General features: G+C 41.4%; 1 protein-coding gene across 1 annotated transcript; it reads left to right on the forward strand.

Moving 5' to 3' along the window:
• The first annotated feature begins 3,630 nt into the window (after positions 1–3,630).
• fez2b (fasciculation and elongation protein zeta 2b) lies at positions 3,631–18,723 on the forward strand. Its single transcript, XM_080020120.1, has 9 exons — positions 3,631–3,991; positions 7,099–7,207; positions 8,631–8,747; positions 9,053–9,194; positions 10,573–10,700; positions 11,928–12,074; positions 13,113–13,188; positions 13,301–13,366; positions 15,847–18,723. Exons 1-9 carry the CDS (start codon positions 3,684–3,686, stop codon positions 15,861–15,863), a joined length of 1,110 nt encoding a protein of 369 aa, XP_079876246.1. The 5' UTR covers positions 3,631–3,683; the 3' UTR covers positions 15,864–18,723.
• The last annotated feature ends 1,130 nt before the right edge of the window (positions 18,724–19,853 follow it).

Genomic DNA, 19,853 nt, shown 5'->3' on the forward strand with positions numbered 1-19,853 from the left:
TGGCAGACAAACACAAAGATTACACTCAATGTTGGAATCTTTTTTTTTCTCTTTATTATAATTTTTTTACTGGATAGTCTTAGCATTATTCACATTTAAGAGGTGAATTTTAGCTTGAATAATAGTGGCCCGTTGGAAAGCTTTAGTGTGAAGAACACACTTTTTCTCTCAATTTCTTTAAACCTAAACAACAAAAACATTATTTTTTATCCCTTTAATTAAAATTCTAACCGGAAATCTCGTTAATGTTCTATATATACTGACAGCCCTCAGCCCCCAGCCAGGCTCGCTAACGCACACCTCCATCACATCTGCGTGTGAGCAGACGGAGGGATTCATAAGTCACATATCAGCGACGAGGGGAGAAGTGGGGGTTCCGCTCCAAGGCCATTTTCTATTATTTGTCTCTCAGATTAAAAGGAGTACAAAGTGCAGCTTTATTTGCACATCGATGACTACATCTGTCTGTCTGTCTGTCCGTATGTCTGTCTGTCTGCGTGTGTGTGTGTGTGTGTGTGTGTGTGCGCGTGGGGGTTGAATGTAGGTTTATTTGGGCATGTGTGTTTTTTGAACGCCTGTGTTCTATTCACACCAGCAGAAGAATCTTGCTTCCCTTCACCTCTGCCCTCCATTTGCCACTGAAATTGTAAAGAGGCTTTTAAAACCCTCTCTAAGTTCATCCAAAGCCCCATAGCGACCTCTATCTGTGGAACAAAGAATACTTGAGAGCCATTTTGTGAAACGCAACTTTTTTTTTTTTTTTTTTTTCTTTCCCCATTTTCAATTTTTCTTTTCTTTTCTTTTTTTTTTTTTTTTTTTTAATCGGGGGCCCTTCTTTTACATGCACATGTATCTGTATCCCTACTGCATAAAATTGAATTGGCACAGAGTTATCGGCATCAAATCCTTTTTATTTGCGGAACCGTTGCGTTAAGAGCAAAAGGGGTCGTTTCAGATGAGGAGTTTATGATTGTAAGCATTTTAGCTGGGTTTAGCGTTTACCCCAGGGAAGAGGCAGCAATAACAGAACCCACACTCTGAGCCCGTAGTGTTAGGGAATGTTTTTAATTTAATTAAACACGATATAACTGCCTTCCTCCTCACACATTTGCACAAACACCTTTTTTTTTCTTAACAAGTTCAGTCTCCCCCCCCCCCCCCCCCCCCCTGCACTTTGAGAGGTCTTTTTGCTCATTTGCACCAAAGACCTAATTCCATTCGGTTCTATGCCATCGGAAACCCTGGCCGTCTGATTGCTCCAACATTCTTGGTTTTGCCACAGGTTTAAACCTAAGAGGAGACTTCAAAATTGATCAACCTCCCCCTGCCTTTGTACCCCCGCCCCCCATGGAGTGTCGTACATGATGCAGCAGGGAACAGAACCCCGTTTCGAGGGTCCCCACTCTCATGGTTAAAGAAGGAATCCTGCACAGAACCCCCCTCGCTCTCTGGCCAAGTGGTTTGGTGGTCAGTGAAACCATCCAAGTTTTTCTTCCCTTTTTTTAGGGTATATAAAATGACTATTTGCTACAAACGGATAAAAGAAAATGTTTAAAAAATGATGCTTTTCTGTCTGTTTTTATTAAACTTTTTTGTTACTTTATTATTTTGTTCTCATATCATTATTTTTATTTTTTGGTTGACCGCTATCCCTGTATGATTATATTAAAATATAACCAGACATTTGGAGTCCTCTTTATTTTATCTAAATAATTCTGAATTTCTTTTCCACCACCCCGCCCCCCCCCTTTTTTTTTTTTTGGTTACATTTTCAATATATCAACCATTGCTGTTACAAATAATATGCACAGTAACACGCCTCCCAATGTGAGTGGGGAAAAGGTTTTGGGACGTGTGTTTCCTACAATCAATCAGGTTTGTACTATCCACCCCTCGCCTTTAAAGAGAGTTACCTTCATGTGGAAGTTTACTCACATGCCTGTGTAATTTACCCAAATCACTCTTATTTGATGTGCCACCTTTACCTGGCAGTTTCTATTTCTCTACCCTGTATGTAAGCCAAAAGCACTTGAGGCCCACAGTCGTGTTTCTGTGGGTGATTGTGTCATGGGCTGATATTCACTCTGAATTCTTCAATTTGAACTTCCGGATCACTGAACGGACTTGCATCTCTTCTTCCACAACCTTTGACATTTCAGAAGAAGACAAGAGGCAAATCAAAAACAAAGATCCAGTAGAGGCTTTTCACTAAAGCTTATTGTTTTATCTGCTGGTGGCATATTCTGTGTTTGTATGCAATTTGGTGTCTACTCTGTTCCTTTGTCTTTGGGTTTACCGGGGAAGTTGTATCTGATTTTAAAAATGTCTTATTCTCTCTCGTGGTCATGGGGAAGGGGCCATTTGGGGGAGTAATAAGGGCTTACTGTAGCATCTTTTAAGAGTTCCTTGGGTTGGGGTGGGTAGGAGTGATGTGTGGAGTTGCGTTGTATGTGTTATTTGCAAAAGTGATTGTACTGTTTTGTATCATTGTGTAGGAGAAGTGTCATGTATGCATATTTTCAATAAAGCATTCAGGGTTTTGGAAAAAAAAGTCAATGGCCCATGGAGGTTTTAAGGGGCAGAAGATTGTCAAGGACCCTGTGTAAATTGCATTAGGTGGCATGTTTCAATGGGCAATGTTGGGGAATATAGGCTTAAACCTGTCAAAAAATACTTTATAAAAATAAAGGTTTTCAAAGAAATGTGTAGGGCCTGAACATCTGACAGTGGGCTACCATCAGAAGCCACAAAAGGTAATAACGATTGCAAATAAAGTTTCATTATTTTAACAAAACTTTGCTGTTCCCATAGCTTTTTTTAGTAGAAATCCATGAGATCATCTGTGTTGGGTCGATTACGCTACAAGTCCTGATATTCTATACCCTCAGCTTCACTCTAATCCTGGCTGCTTATTTCTTTTTTCCAAAGTTTGTTGTCTGATCAGTTGATTTTTGTTGGTGATTTGAGGTGGTGGGGATATTTATGCATCTGTTGCTCCTTTCTATGAGCATTCATCTGTATCGGTGCTGGTTTACCAACTTCACCGTGGCGGCCTTCCACTTCTTGCCCTTGCCCCGATCAGTGCATTCTTCCTGGGAAAGGCGGAAAGAGTGGAAAATAATGGAAACAAATCTTTGCGGATTACTACTTTAATACCAGCGTAGAGGAGTAATGTTTTTTTGTGCATATATTTTACAAGCACTGGAAAAATGACGCACACTTAGGCCTTTTAGCCGTGTTTCCATCTTAAGCAGTGGGGCAAAGTACTTGATGTCTCGCATGCATCATGCACAAACGGTGCAGTGGAATGAGGGGGCAACTCCAAAGGCTGTGCAAAAAACAAGTAGTTAGTGCTAAAAGCAATAATACTATCATCTCAATCAGAACAAAATATATACAACCGGAAAAAATATATGTATGTTAATGAATATGTGTGTGTTTTGTTATTGTACGGTTGTCTTTGAATGATGAATGTATTGCTCATGGTCAGTGCATTTAATAAACATTGCAGCGATGATGTTTGTTTTGCGCTTTTGGGGGCGGGGCTTGTACTCGTGACGTCACCCCCCCCCCCCTTCCGCCAGGTCTCTCCGTTCGGCGACGCTCAGTCCGACCCGGAGCCGACAAGCAGAGCACCGTCCCGGGGAGGATTTAACCGACCACCGGAGCCTCTCGCGGCAGTCATGGCGGCGCCGTTAGCCCACTTTGACGAGGACTGGCAGGACTTTAACGAGTTCAAGCCGCCCTCCGGCTCGCCGAGCCAGCTGGACGAGCTGAACTGCAACGCGGGCGAGCCGCCGCCCGGGCTGGACGATCTGTCCGACCTGGAAGGCGGCTTCTCCGGGGAGATGTGCAGCTTCAGGTCCATGGAGGACCTCGTCCACGACTTCGACGAGAAGCTGACGGTCTGCTTCCGGAACTACAACACCGCCACGGAAAACATAGCCCCGGTCAAGCCCATCACGGAGGATGACTTCATGAAAGATGACGAGTGAGTGTGGATTCCGTAAAGTTTTAACCTCCGTTGATGGTCTGATGGCGTTAGCATGTGAGCTAACGCTGAGTTAGCCCGGCGACCAACGCAGTTAACCAGTGAGACAACGCTAGGCTAGCCAGTGAGCTAATGCTAGGCTATCCTGGGCTAGCCCAGTCTATCAGAGGACTTAGTACTGAGCAAACAGACAAATAGAAATCATACATAAAAAATAATAATACATCCAATTATTGGTAATGTACAATATTCTAAAACATAACTATAAAAAGCGAATAATTTGGTAGTATACAATAACTTGAAGGTATCAATAAACCTCGGTATCAAAAATTCACTCAGTCGAAAATAGTCAATTGTATTTAAACTTTTTAATTACTTCCATATTGTAATTTAATTGTAATAACTAGCTCGATGTGTCACGTTAAACCAATGTTAACTGGGGCACATAATCCCTAATGCTTAATATCAACAAAAGATTGTGAAAAAAATAATAATTATATATATATATATATATATATATATATATATATATATATATATATATATACATATAAAATTGGAGTTTGTAAACTTGTCTGATCACACTTTTCTCCAATGTGTATTATATTACAGGTTTATTGGTTATATTTTACTGTAAACCGTCTGGTATCTTCGGGTTCAAGAAGTGAAACCGGCTTTTTGGTCCGTGCCACGTTACCCAACTAGTCCCCACGCTGCAAAACTACACCTCTGGCGTGTGTGTGTCCTGTAACTAACAACCAATCAATACACACACACACACACAGTTCCCAGTGTTGTCCTGGTTAGATTGGTCATGGCATGTTTCTTATTGCATTTTGATAGATCCATTAAACCCCTGGCCCATAAAACTCTTTAAACCCCCAGACCTGTTTACATATCTCACGTTCAAATCCAAACCCATGTCAGACCTCAGCTCTTCCTTTCAGCCTCGCACTGCAGTGGCTGTGTTTTAAAGAGCCCAACGGGATGCACATGGGATTCCATCACATCACATCTCATCCCTCTACCTCACCATGTCGAAAGGGAAGGCAGAAAGTAGAAACACCCCGAGCACACCCAAACCCCACATAAGTACACGCAGACACAGACAGTTCTCAGGGCGACACACAGAGAATTCGTTGCAAGTCAGGCCCGGTGATAAGGTCAATTAATGGTCGCCTGGACATGTTGTTATGAAGGGGAAACAAAGGCCCAGTCAGTAGGAAAATTGCCCCTCGGTTTTACAAGGTTGAAGAAAAAAGGGCGGAGGGAGCGCAGTTATTGGACGGGAGCCTAAGCCGAGCTGAAAAAGCAGCACCAGTCTTTTCTGGCCGACTGCGCTTTTGGAGGACGTGTCTGGGCTGCTAACGAGACCCTCAGTCAACGGGAACCATGGCAGGGATGAGCAGGGGGGGTGTGTGTGTGGGTGTGGGGGTGTGTGTGTGTGTGGAATTGGCAGAGAATTTGACTGTGTTGGATGTGCACTGGAAAAAACGAGTCATATGATCAACTTTTCAAAAATCCTTCAATTTGCTTCAATAGTTTTCTTTTGGGTTTTCTCAACTTAAAATTTAGAGATTAAAGACAACATTTTCAATTTAAAAACGTTTTCATCGGTGTGTGTAATGATTAGTTGGAACGCAAACCTGCAGAATCTTGGCACTTTCCTGTTGTATAAACGGGAAGTGTGTGTGTGTGTGTGTGTGTGTGTGTGTGTGTGTGTGTGTGTGTGTGTGTGTGTGTGTGTGTGTGCGTGTGCGTGTGCGTGCGCGCAGTTGCACGCCTAAGACAGGGTGGCATCGCCAGCGGGGCAAGAAGTGCTTCCTGCCCGTCTGTGCTTTATTTAGAACATAACCCCCAAACTCTGCATGGGCACTTGAGGGTGAAACATTGAAGTTATGTAAACGCGTGCACGCGGAGCATGCATGTGCACGTGTGAGTGTTCGCGCGACCGACCGTGGGGAGTGCAATTATGCAGAGCCATCGTGACACATTTGTTTGCAGCATTAATCCTCATGCTGCTCACGGCTGCAGGGGTCAGGAATAACAACAAGACTCATTTTCACCATTTGACTCATTTTTCACTTGTGACAAAAAAACAAATACATGCTTGTTAACACGTGTCTAATGATGAAACTTAAGGTATTGTAAAATACAAGAGGTGACATATCCGCTGGCACGTTTTTTTCAATAAATTGGCAGTGTTTTCTTTTCAGTTGCCTCAATGGGGGTTAGGTTTTTTTTTTTTAATGCAAACAGTTTATATATAGATATAGATATAGATATATATAGATAGATAGATATCTATAGATATGTAGATATAGATATTTGTTGTATAACCCACACACATTAATGGGGTGTAATAGCCAGAGTGCTTGGGCCTTACAACAAGAATTTATTAAACTGAATCCATTTGAGAAAGGAGAAGTTCTGAGATATCATGAGGCCCTTGAGATGGTGTTCTGTCCCCCCCATGCTGTGGGTGGGCTGCACTGAGAACTTGCAGGGACACTGTGGAGCAGTGAGTTGGCGGCCAGAGAACAGAGAACACCATTCTACTGACTAACGCTGTGTCACTCTCATCAGCAGGAAGGAACCGTGTTGGTCTTCTCCAAGTGTTGCAATAAGGCCGTCAGATCGTCTGTGTTCCAGGCCCAGAATGCCATTCACAACTGCAATCAGGGTTCACCCTCGTCTTTGCTCTGAGACAGTCACTTTCTTTTCTCCCATGTTTGCCTTCCTCTGATCGGTTAATTTGTTTTGTTTATCTAATTGGTCTCTTCGGGTTTTTATTTTGTCATCGGATGGTGCTGTACTTTTTTGAGAATGTTCTTTGATATGGACTTCTTGCACGTGCCCGATCTTTGCTTTCTCGCTGGGAAAGACGAGAAAACAGCACCTAGAGCTGCTCATGGTTGTTTCTTGTAAAATGCCGTCTAAATAAAATATCAAACTTGGTGTTTATTTTATGCAAAATCAACTTACAGATTACCACTGTGACTTTAATTTTCTTTCTCGCTCTCTCGCTCTCTCTCTCTCTTTTTCTCTCAGCGCGTAGCTTCTCCATTGTAGCATGACTTTGAACTATTTCCTTCTCTGTGTTTCAGGGTGTGGAACGCTCTGACGGATAACTACGGCAACGTCATGCCCGTGGACTGGAAGAGCTCACACACTCGCTCTCTACATCTGCCCACGCTCAACCTGCGCAAACATGAGGTACGCTACCCTGATGCATGTGCAAGCACGATGTTCAGGAGTGGATACACAGCTACCTACACACACAGACATACACTCACCGGCCACTTTATTAGATACACCTGTTCAATTGCTTGTTAACACAAATAGCTAATCAGCCAATCACATGGCAGCAACTCATTGCATTTAGGCATGTAGACATGGTGAGGATGACTTGCTGAAGTTCAAAGCGAGCATCAAAATGGGGAAGAAAGGGGATTTATGTGACTTTGAACGTGGCATGGTTGTAGGTGCCAGACGGGCTGGTCTGAGTATTTCAGAAACTGCTGACCTACTGGGATTTTCACACACAACCATCTCTAGGGTTTACAGAGGATGGTCCGAAAAAGAGAAAATATCCAGTGAGCGGCAGTTGTGTGGACGAAAATGCCTTGTTGATGTCAGAGGAGAATGGGCAGACTGCTTCGAGATGATAGTAACTCAAATAACCACTCATTCCAACCAAGGTATGCAGAATACCATCTCTGAATGCACAACACGTGGAATCTTGAAGCAGATGGGCTACAGCAGCAGAAGACCACATCAGGTGCCACTCCTGTCAGCTAAGAACAGGAAACTGAGGCTACAATTGGCACAGGCTCACCAAAAATGGACAATAGAAGATTGGAAAAACGTTGCCTGGTCTGATGAGTCTCGAGTTCAGCTGCGACCTTCAGATGGTAGGGTCAGAATTGGCGTAAACAACATGAAAGCATGGATCCATCCTGCCTTGTATCAATGGTTCAGGCTGGTGGTGGTGGTGTAATGGTGTGGGGGATATTTTCTTGGCTCACTTTGGGCCCCTTAGTACCAATTGAGCATCGTTAAAACACCACAGCATACCTGAGTATTGTTGCTGACCATGTCCATCCCTTTATGAGCACAGTGTACCCATCTTCTGATGGCTACTTCCAGCAGGATAATGCACCATGTCACAAAGCTCAAATCATCTCAAACTGGTTTCTTGAACATGACAATGAGTTCACTGTACTCCAATGGCCTCCACAGTCACCAGATCTCAATCCAACAGAGCACCTTTGAGATGTGGTGGAACAGGAGATTGGCATCATGGATGTGCAGCTGACAAATCTACATCAACTGCGTGATGTTATCATGTCAATATGGACCAAAATCTCATAAAAATGTTTCCAACACCTTGTTGAATCTATGCCACGAGAATGAAGGCAGTTCTGAAGGCAAAAGAGTCCAACCCTGTACTAGCAAGGTGTATCTAAAAAAGTGGCCGGTGAATGTATATAGGTCGTTGTATAGCACCAGGTCCACGGCTCTGAATCTCTTCCTCGCTTCCTCTATTTGTCGTTAGAGATAACATTTACAGATGCAAATTTTTTTACCTTTTGCACTATAAATACCTCCTGTTTTTTCTTTGCTCTTGTGTTGTCAGAAGTTGGACAACCAGTCTCTGGACCTGTCTGATGATGAGGAGCTGCGAGATCAAATGGATATGCACTCCATCATCGTCTCTTGTATAAACCAAGAGCCACTCTTCACTGCAGAGCAGGTGACATACAAAAGTTTTGTTTATATGAATTAAGTACATAACATTTATTTTCTTATTCTGTCCTCACAATAGTACACTTTCTTATTGTTAAATTCAGCCTAAGTTTCCACATTGCATGATAGAAATATCTAAATACACTTAAGAGAGAACAATTCATACTGGAACAGTTTCGGGGATAGGCTGGCGCGAGAACTTAAGTCTACAATTTTAACATCCAAAAAACCTACAGTTAGATATTTTTTCCACACCCAAAAAGACCATACTGTATGTTGACTGTACACTGAACAGTGGTTTGTTGCTTTCAGGTGATAGAGGAGATCGAGGAGATGATGCAGGAGTCTCCAGACCCAGATGATGACGACAGCCCCTCCCAGTCAGACCTGTCCATGCTGTCCCAGGACATCCACGCACTCAAGCGCTCCAGCTCCAACACCAGCTACGAAGACCGTAAGCCACACCCATGTGTGTGTTTGTGTGTGTCGCAAATCTCTTTGAGTTGCTTATTATAGGTGATCTTTACTGTGATTGGTTTGACAAACAAACTCAGGTTTTGTCTTGAACTAAATCTTTTCTTAACTAACCGGACCATGTGGGAAGAATCCAGCTAAATCCACGTGAATAGATCCATTTTAACAAACCCAAATTATTATTATATGAGTGTAAAGAAAAGCCAAAATCTTTTTCCAACTGTATTGACAGTGCAGCTAGATCCCTTTAAAAGAAAGCACTTCACCCCTCAAAAAACATCTTGATCTTAATGAGACGACCGGATGAAATGAAGCTAATTATTAATTGCTGCCATTAAAAACCTAGCATTAAATTATCAACGTAGTTTTCGAGTCTTTGACCTATGCGTGGACTTTGCACAAAGCAAAGTGCGGTTTCATTTGACCGTAAAAGGAAGCATGGCTATTTTGAAAAGATAAACTGAACTTCCTTAAACTGTAACACCCATAATGAAACATAAAAACTGTATGCAGACATGTTTTTATGATCCTGTTAGGGGGGTCTCTGCTCTTTCTTTCTTTCTTTCTTTTTCCTTCTGTGTTATGGGGAGTTATTATTTTTTGCTTGTCTTGAGGGCTCACAGCTGGGCTCTTCAACTGGCAGCCCAAACGTCAATGTAATTTGACCATTAGCATGAAATAGAAGGTTAGCAATGATCTCACCAAACTGGACTAGATGTCTTCCAATGAATTGACGCAGTTTTCCCAGTAGCCCCACCCATTGCCGTCTCAACCCATCACAATTTGCACAATCTTAGTTACTATCAATCGTCATATTGATGGGTTCGGCAAAATTTTGTTGTTTGTTGTTCATACAGAGATTAACATATGTGTGACCATATGTATGTGACAAATAACCTCTTGTTGTTTGGGTTTGTCGAATCCAATAAAGAATATAAGCTTTTTAAGACTCCAACTCCACTTGGAACTTGTCATTCAAATCACTTAGTGAAGTGTAAATAATTTATTACACAATCAAATATATCTGGACAGCAGCTACAGTCTTATGTAATGTATGACAGATAGAAGCGGACAGAAATTACTGCAGCTTGCCTTGTCCCCACGTGTTAACCCCATGTGGTAAGGGAGGCTGGTGAATCTACGCATACACTGACTTAATCCTCAGGCCAGAGGTTTTTCCCACTCATTCATTAATACATGCAATCATCTGTATCTCGGGTTTAGTATTAACACCCAAGCAGCTGTTGTGTACGTTATTTTGGGTTATTTTTGTCTTCTGATTTCTCTTGTGGCATACAAACACGCATAAAACGAACACATACAAAAATGTACCGACCTGCTCTGTCCCCCACCCGCAGGGCTGCGGCAGCTCTCTGTGTCTGAGCTGACGGAAGTGCTGGAGGAGGTGGAGACGGCCATCCGCCGCTACAGCGAGGAGCTGATCCAGGCTCTGGCCCTGCGTGACGAGCTGGACTACGAGAAAGAGGTACTCTTCTTTTATCTGTCGTTGTTGACTGACTCAAGTAAGACTTTTATCATCGCAAATGTATTTATTGTGTAGATTCAAGACGTAATAGGGGATGTACCATTTTATCTTGAATATTCCATGAAAAGATTATTATTATTGTTAATAGGGGACCATCCCGCAGCGATTGCTCTGGACCACTAATAGCCCTATTATTATTCAGATTTTTATTATTATTCTCTTTGGCACTTTATGGGCTAAAAGTGTCTGGAACCGGACAACAGCTGGAGCTAGGGACACGGTTGAGGTCTCTTTAGAACAGGGACGTCACAGACATCTCGTCGTTCAAGTTTCATCCATATCGATCTACATTCAGAGCAGGAATTAGTGGAAAAAACAATGAAATATGACCATAAGTAGCCGAACGTTCGTGCATCTCCCACACGCCAAGGTTTTAAAACTTCCAGTCGGGCAGTGGAGCCAGATGAGTTTGTGGAGTAAGATGCTGTGTGACATCATCATCCAATATCCAAAATGCTATATATATGTGCAGGCTGTGGCTACAAACGCACATTCGCTGTGTGTGTGTGTGTGTGTGTGTGTGTGTGTGTGAAACTCAGAAAATTGTAACTTGTGTTTGACGTAATAAGATGTTAAGATGAGCGACAGCATGAACTGATGCTACGTTCCAATGGGAACTCAAAGATGTGTAATTGGTGGTGATAATGTGTGACCCTGTGTATTGCTGCCTGCAGATATACATTTATATATTTTATTATTATATAAGAATAACTATTTTCACAATAATAGCGCTACATTTCATTTTTATTTCAGAATAAAACCGTTTCAAATGACATATTTTTAAACGCTGACAATAGCGGCTGAAATGAAGCAACAAAAAACACAATTCAAAATGCAATATAAATGATCTTCTTATTGTCAATTATCAAGTTTTCAACTGTGCTATCTGATGGGTCCCCATAGGGCTTGAAAGAAAAATTGTGGAAAATTTGGCAGCAGAACGGCAAGGAAATGAAATTTGGGCATGTAAAGTGAAAGTTGAAAACCCATCAAAGTTGTTCAGCTGTAAGGCAGAGAAAGTTTCTGTATAATGATATGAAAAACCTTTTGATAAAACACATTAACACGTCGAGCAGAACGTGTAAATTCTAAAGAAGAAATGCTGAAATTGAAATATCTAAATTGGCATATATAGGAGTCCTAACATAAGCCTCTGTGGGACACCAGGTGAAGAACAGCTTCATCTCGCTGCTGATCGACGTGCAGAACCGGCAGAAGGAGCACCGCGAGCTGCTGCGCAAGAAGAAGAAGATCCGCAGCACGACCACGATCGGACCCAACGGCCAGAGGACCAGCGTGCACGTGCCAGGCACGGTGAGTCATTAATGGTAGAGGTGGTGATGAAGATGCTGGACAGACTGGCGTCCGCGTTGCTTAATGTATTTCAGACGAGCAGCAAGAAGGTCCATCTTCTCTTCCCGCGGTTTTTCTTTTCCTTGGGCATCTCTTCATCTCTCTCTTTACTCTCCCCTTCCTCCGTCCTCTTCCTCCCTGTAGCTGCTCACTCTGGAGGGACTTTCCAATGTCATTCAAAATGGCCTCCGTCAAACTTTCGGCACCACAGGAGGGGACAAACAGGTGCCCCCCGCTCTTCCCCTCTCAGCGGTTTTTAAATACTTTTTCGTGCTCATTTATTTTGGTCCCAAGCTTTTATTTCTCTTATGCTGTTTTATTTATTCATGCATGATTGTTTCCCTCTCCATAGCCACCACTGACCTTTGGCGTCATCATTTCTTTCTGTTTTGCTTTTAATTTATTTGTGTCCCTGCTTTGTATTTCTATTATTTAGCATTATAAAATCAGCTGTTTACTTCAGCATTTTTTCATTCCAATTGCTTTATTTTTCTCTGGACTTAGCCTAGTATCTAGAATCCAGTAATACCAGACTAATTTAAAACAACACTTTCTTAATTCAGAACCATTAAAGCTTTAACATAATTTACTCTGCTGTAATCGAATACCTACACCATCGGTCCCTGGGAAATCTGAAACATACAAAAGAAAAATGTAATTAATTTAATTGAAGCACCGTTACTCCATATATTTTGTCCTTTTTCAAGTGTTCTTAAGAATCCCCATTGTTTAATGAGAGTAGCTGACCCATTTTTTAAATTTTCTATTTATATTAGTATATTAATCTGTCATATCACACTTTTTTCTTTAAGATTGAAGTAGAGGTTGTTTTATGTTGAAATTATGACATTATTTAAGAAATTGGGTGCATGAACTGTCCTCATAATGTATGCATGATGTTACATTATTTTACCATGATCATATTGCCTTTTTTCCCCTCCTTGTCCTTATACGTCTTTTTCCCTGCTTTCATTTGGCTAATTCTCATCTCTGCTTTAGTATCTGACCACAGTGATCCCCTATGAGAAGAAAACCGGTTCCCCGTCCGTGGAAGACCTTCAGATCCTCACCAAGAGTGGGTTCCGCCTCTGTCTGACTTTTTTTACCACAACCTTTAATATGTATTTTTTCACACCGCCTTGTTTATTACCTGTTTACTTACCTGTTTTAACCATTTTTACCCCTAGTCCTCCGTGCCATGAGGGACGACAGTGAAAAGGTGCCCAGCCTGCTGACAGACTACATCCTCAAAGGTAAAACACTCAACAGGCCTTCCATGCAAAGCCCTAAAAGCTTCATTAGTTGACATGAGTGAGAATAGGGACCTATTAGGCAAAACTCACTTTTTCCCTACGTGTGGACATACATTTGGGTCTCTGATGGGTCTACTGACAAGCAAACTGTGAAAAAAGACAACTCAGTCAGTTTTTTATGAGCTGCCTGTTGTTCTGAAACGAAAACATGTCCTGAACCTAGCCTTAAGCTTTGCTGCCCTAATACATGGCATCGCAGCAATAGACATCACTTCAGTAGAATTATAATCACCCCATCTATGTGCGACTGGACCTGCTAGCATTAAAGCTAAGCGCTAATCATGGGAAGTGCTCTGTTGTTGGCTGTGGAGACCAGCACAAATCTTTGAAAAGGAGTAGATAATGCCAACTGTCTGTGACAAAACTGCAGATGAGGGAAGAAGTATTTTAAAAGTGTGTGTGTGTGTGTGTGTGTGTGTGTGTGTGTGTGTGTGTGTGTGTGTGTGTGTGTGTGTGTGTGTGTGTGTGTGTGTGTGTGTGTGTGTGTGTGTGTGTGTGTGTGTGTGTGTGTGTGTGTGTGTGTGTGTGTGTGTGTGTGCGCGCGCGCGCGCGCGTTAAGTTGACTGTGTACTGTAGGCTGTGGCGCACAATCTGAAAACCGTAGATGTTTTTATTTTAATTCCCAACGTTTCTGTAATTGATTGAAACGAAAAATCCCCAAGAACCACCGTATCCTGTGGTGCACCAAGCTCCAAGCTTCTCCGGACACCACGGTGAAAGTCGGATCAAACTTTTAAATGAGGCCTTGTAGATCTATTATGAGTGAAGATTCAGCAACTGGTATGCTTATTTCACGCATGCTTACTTCAAATTTAGTGGACTGATAAGGTGAAATGAGTGAAAGTTTACAGAGTAAATAAAAATGGATCCTGGAGAAAAGCTCAAACCCCATTGGCTCAGAGAACTTGGGGGCCTCAGGAGGGTGGCTCCTCCCACTGAAACACCCTGTTTTTCAGACAGGGTGGATTCGACACGTGTTAGAATTGCTCCAATGCATAATCTGAGTGGTGTTTTGAGCAAAAAAACTTTAAAAACATGTTTTGGGGACCTCAGAGACCATAACTCGTGAAAATGTGCATAATAGGTCCTCTTTAAACATTTTATTAGAATAGAAAATAGTTCTATATAATAATTCTAAATAAAGTTTAACATAATTTTTTTTCTGCAAGTGTCTGGTCATTCCTGACTGTTGAATGTAACCATCAGGATTACAGAGAGCAGATGTTCCAAATCTTTTTCATGGTTTTGAGGCCTCCTCAAGATAAGGAGTACACACTTTCACTGCCTATAATAAACCTCCATGTGATTTAACATTTAAATTGAACCTTCCTGGCAAAAAGTGTGATATTAAGAACAAAAAAACGACCCACTATAAATTAAGTTGGGTATTTTATAAAAATTCTCATTTATTAGGATGAGAAAATACCCGAATGGTCAAGGGAAAAGAGAGAGAAAAAAAAAGCTGTAGCTATTACGTGATCAAACAGCTTGTGAGGGAGTGGTCCAGGGTCAAGGTTTCGGAGGGTAGTGATGTTAAATTTACAGCGTGTCAGCGTGGGTGAGAAAAATGTTTACATAATGGAGATGTCTGCAGTATAGACCTCAAGCTTTTATTATACGAGGTTGTCATACACATTTTTTTACACATTTATTGCTGTGCTCCCCCTGCAATTCCTTCAAGGACCTTCTAGGGGGTTGCCAACCGCAGATTGGGAACCCCTGACCTAGTGAAAAAAACCACGACAGTGGCACAGTTTGCCCTCTGCTGTTTGAAAGTGGTATTAACGGTGGTGTGAGCACATTTCTTTTTCTTTTTTTCCTTGGGTAGGTTTGAGAACCCATTTCTCTCTCTTAATGTTTTAGGTAAAAAAAATAAAGCACCTTTAACACAACAATGAATACAACTGGCAAAAGAGAGAGAGGTGGTGTTGCCAGTCTTCCGCTTTGACCTGTTACCTTCCTTTTCTCTCATCTTTGCTGCGTTTTCCTCACTAGCTCTGGTTTGAGAACGGGCGAGATTGAGGTTTGTGAGGCACTGTAACTTTCAAATAACAGATTTATACTCCTCTACAATGCTCTTTCTTTCTTTCACCCTCCCCCCCCCCCCCCCTCCTCTTAGTAAATCACTAGTAAGCCATTATTCCCTTCCTTCTAATTCCACGCTGTAGTGCATAACGCGCCGCGCAGTGCTTGTGGTGACACACACACACACACACCTAGAGCTTGTAGTACCGGCTTGTTCACCCAAGTGTTGTTCCATCGAAGCTGCCGTAGACGAACGTCTCCTTTTTCGCTCACCACCCTCCCTTTATTTCCAAATTCCTAGTTGTCACTACTCCGTCCACACACACACACACACGCACACAACCAGACGTGCGCATTGCCGGCTAACATGCGCTCTGTCTTCTTGTCTTTTGCAGTTCTTTGCCCAACATAAAACTCCACGGCTCCGCAGTCTCCTGCTACCAGGATGTTCCACCATCCGCTGTGTTTGGTCCGTGACAGTTGCCCCCCTCCTTGTGTTGTTTAATGGTTTTTGACATTTCATTTCTGAAGGTACTCACCTTTTAACAGCAGGAAGCTTCAGCCCCGGTCTGTTAATCTCGTTTCCTGTGTAATCTCACACCCCACCCCATGTCTTTCTTTTGAATTAGAGTGAATCCTTTCTGCACGTTGCCTCCTGTGCGTGTGGGCCACTGATCAGTATTACTCTCAGCACGTCGCTGGCTCGAATTAACCGGTGGCTGTTGAGCGGTGGAAGTCGGGGGCGACCGGGTGGGTTTGTTTTGATATTCTCTATGGACGGACTTGGATCCAGTTCCCAGTCTGTTTTGTAAATCGCTCGCCATTTGCATGGCTATGGGGTGGGGGGTGTCCTGGCACCGTGGCTGGCTCCGTAGCGGCGGCCATGCCAACCCGTCTGAACACTCCCTGTGCTTTGTCCATTCAACCTTTTGTTCCCTCAGTGAGGAATGACTATCCTTTCTTTCTTTATTTTAATTTTTTTAAGAATCAAAGAAGCACATTTTACGCTGACATTTTCACACGTCTTTGCATGCTGCTTTCGCCTTGGTAGAGTCGCATGTCTAATGTTTAAGATTTAATTATTTGATATATTACATTAAGAAAAATTGCACAGCTTAAAACAGGTTTTTTGTTTTTTTTCTTTTTATGTGACTCGGAAAAAGGGATAAAAGTCAAATGAAAGTAAGTGGAAGAACAAATATGTACAGCGTATTATTTTTGAATGTTTAAAATGGGAATAGGAAACCATTTCTAAATGCCAATTAGCGTTTGGCCCCCGAGTAGCAGCCATACCTCATGTGCTTTCATCTCTGCAGTAACTTAATGTTGTAGTCAGATTTTGTAGCAGCATAGATTGTATAATAGTGAGGGGTGCATCTGGTGTATTACATCCAGGAGTAATCCAGTGGTCTACGTCATGTGAGAAAAGGCGTCTTCTCCACCTTTGTCACTCCCCCTTGAAGGTTGAAGGTGGGGTCTAGTGATAAACCTCTTTACTTTGGTACTGTACATTATTATTATTATTATTATTATTATTATTATTTTATTATTATTCTTAACAGTTGTTACTCCCAACCCACAGATCACCAGCTTTAGGGACGTTAGCCGTGAACAGCCGTGTCGCGTGTTCTGCGGTCAGGCCTAGTCCAGTTCTCAGGTGTCATCGGTGTTTATCCGTATTTTTCAACATTCTGCTGGGAGCGGTCGGGTTTAGCGCCAACATTCCTGAAAAGGTTCCCATCACAGTTTTTAGCAGGTGCCGGTTCTCACCCTCACACCTTTACGCATCTTCTTAGCCCGTGGGCTGAAAGTCGGGGTTCGTCATAGCTGTTGTCACTGTGTTGTAGGAAGATACCAGTGTTATAACCTGTTGGAGCCTGTTTTTTTTAGGGTGCATCATAGTGACAATTAAGTCAAATCGTCGCTCCAGGTCCTAGCATTTAGGCTATCGTAGTAGCTACTTATTAGCTCTTAATCACTGGTAATTAAATACCACCTTAATAGCTGTAGTTGTAAAGGTAGTCGCCGTCGTAACAGCTGGACCACGGCGGTACAAAGTATTCTGACCTTAGTTTGCTTAGAAGTTAAATCAATGGTTACTCTGTAGGAGTTAGTGAGCATGGTTTTCTTTTAAAAAAAAACAAAACAACAAAAAAGATCAATTTAAGGTTGTTTCGGTAAGATTCTTCCTGCTTTAAGACACTATATAATGCTTGGGAGGGAATTTAAAGTAGCTGCTGATTTGGAATTTAACCTCATTTTGGAGACGGAGCAGGTGGAAAGGAAAGGCTTCGTAGTGTTATCGGCAAGAACATCAAATCTTCCCAACACTTTCGTTTTTTTTTTTGTTTTTTTTCCAAGCGGCAGGTTTTTAGTCCTCTTTTCCCGCCTCTGCTTCTGTTCCACCGTACCTCTATGAACCGAAACTTTACGCTCGTGCCGCGTGCCCGCGGCGAGAGCAAAATGCCAGCAAACAAAGAGTCGAGATATGTTGGCAATAAACATTGCACAAAGGATTTCAGTCCAGAGATTTGTTATATTTTGTAAAAGAAAAAAATTATCTAGCAGCGCCATATATACCTTTTTTTAAAATGTTTTAACCTCCTGTTAACGTCTTGCTTTCAAAGCATGTGCTGCATGCTTCTGCATCTGCATTTCAATTAGAGAACATGTACCAATAAGATCACACTAAAAGGGACAAATTGCACAGAAAAAAATCGAATTGGCGTTTCTTTCGTGTTTGGTTTTCACTACATTGCATTGCAAGTAGACGCACTGGTGTGGTGTCAATCTTCAGAGCGCTCGCTGTTCCTTTTCTTCAAATGCTTTTCTGGGAAATCTGCGCTCAGCACCACATTGTGGAATGTACTTTGAAGGAGTATTTTGTGATGAAGAGGTTAAAAAGTGCTGTGCATATCATTGAGGGTTCTCCCACCTATTCATTAGGACTTTAAAACGTACATATCAGCGTGCCCACGCAATACAGATTTATATTTATATATCTCAAAATGAGCAACATTAAAAAAAAAAAAAAGAAGGCTGCCTTTGTAAATGCCTGTTATTTTGTATAATAAATGAACTTTTTTTTGTTTTTGATGCAATATAATTCTTACAAGTTTGGGGTTTTTATGTTTACTGTCTCATGTGGTACGTACTACAGTACATTAATTTATTCTGTAAATGTTTGTTTTGTATCCATGTTATTGACTAGTGGTACAAGTGTTTTGTGCCAGAATTGAATTACAACTCATTTTAAATAAATTAATATTCTCCTCTAACTCATGTCTAAGTACCCTTGTATCAAGTCATTTTTCATCATCCTTTTATTAAATAAATCCTGTGCCCTGAAATTATCCACACATATGAAAAATCAGCACTGTACAATAAAGCATCATACAACAGTGTAGAAACGTACAATTCACTTACAGTGTATAAGACATTAGTTTTCGTTTTTTCTTTAACAAAATCACATCACTGGATAAAATCATTGGTTTAAAAGCATCACAACTGTTCTTTTTAAACAATGGTATCACTTCCTTGATATCCTTAAAAGTGTTATGACTACAATTGTAAAAATGCTCTTAAAGATTTCCTTTGAATTGTAACCAGAAATGATTCAGTTGTAATTATTCCGCCATTTGATCCACAGCATCATTTAGTTTTGCTTCGCCATAGTAACACTTTGGTTTCTTTATTAATAACTTCCTCTGCAATAATGCGAAACTTAATAGACCCTTTAGTATATTCTAGCCCATTTAAACCCGGAGTGAAAATAAAGTATATTTGGGTGTATTATCGGTAAGTATATTTGTATTTAGTATACTTATACTTAAGCGGTCAATTTAAAACAATTCAGTATTTATAAATGACACTTGTATGCTAAGTTGTACTTAGTGTGTTCAAAGTTGTACTTAAGATGAGCTTAAATATATATTTGGTTACATTTTATGACCAATATAGTACACTTTTAACAAGTATACTAAAATACAGCTTAGGTTAATGTTTCAATATACTTTCTTTTAAGTGTACTTACACTCCACTTACTTAATGACCAGTATACTAAAGCTGTTCTTTAAAATACCACATAACTAAGTAAATGAGAAGTACCAAAAATAAATTGATTTTGTCCCAGGCAATGGTTTTTGCCAACTATTCTAGTTGTAATACTTTATTTATTTTTTTTAAAGGAGGGTGAAATGCAAGTTGCTTTGCACATTGAAGTGTTGTTTGGTTAGACAGCGAGGGCACGTGCAAAGCTCCTTCGAGGGTCACAGGTTGGTGTCGGCGAACATGGTGTGCTCCTTCCTCACCGTGCTGAAGCCCTTTATGGTGTCTACAAATTCCTCGTCTTCCATGAACTATAAGGAGGGCGGGATGCAAAGAATATAAGGTCTGTAAGTAA

The sequence above is a fragment of the Zeus faber genome, assembly GCF_960531495.2.
Source record: "Zeus faber genome assembly, chromosome: 2".
NCBI lineage: Eukaryota > Metazoa > Chordata > Actinopteri > Zeiformes > Zeidae > Zeus > Zeus faber.

Bases quoted from the DNA above. Each gene is read 5' to 3' on its own strand.
- fez2b (XM_080020120.1), top strand. From the start codon at position 3,684: ATGGCGGCGCCGTTAGCCCACTTTGACGAGGACTGGCAGGACTTTAAC. The intron at 7,208-8,630 runs GTACGCTACCCT...TTGTGTTGTCAG, and splicing joins TCAACCTGCGCAAACATGAG to AAGTTGGACAACCAGTCTCT. The intron at 9,195-10,572 runs GTAAGCCACACC...CCCCACCCGCAG, and splicing joins CAACACCAGCTACGAAGACC to GGCTGCGGCAGCTCTCTGTG.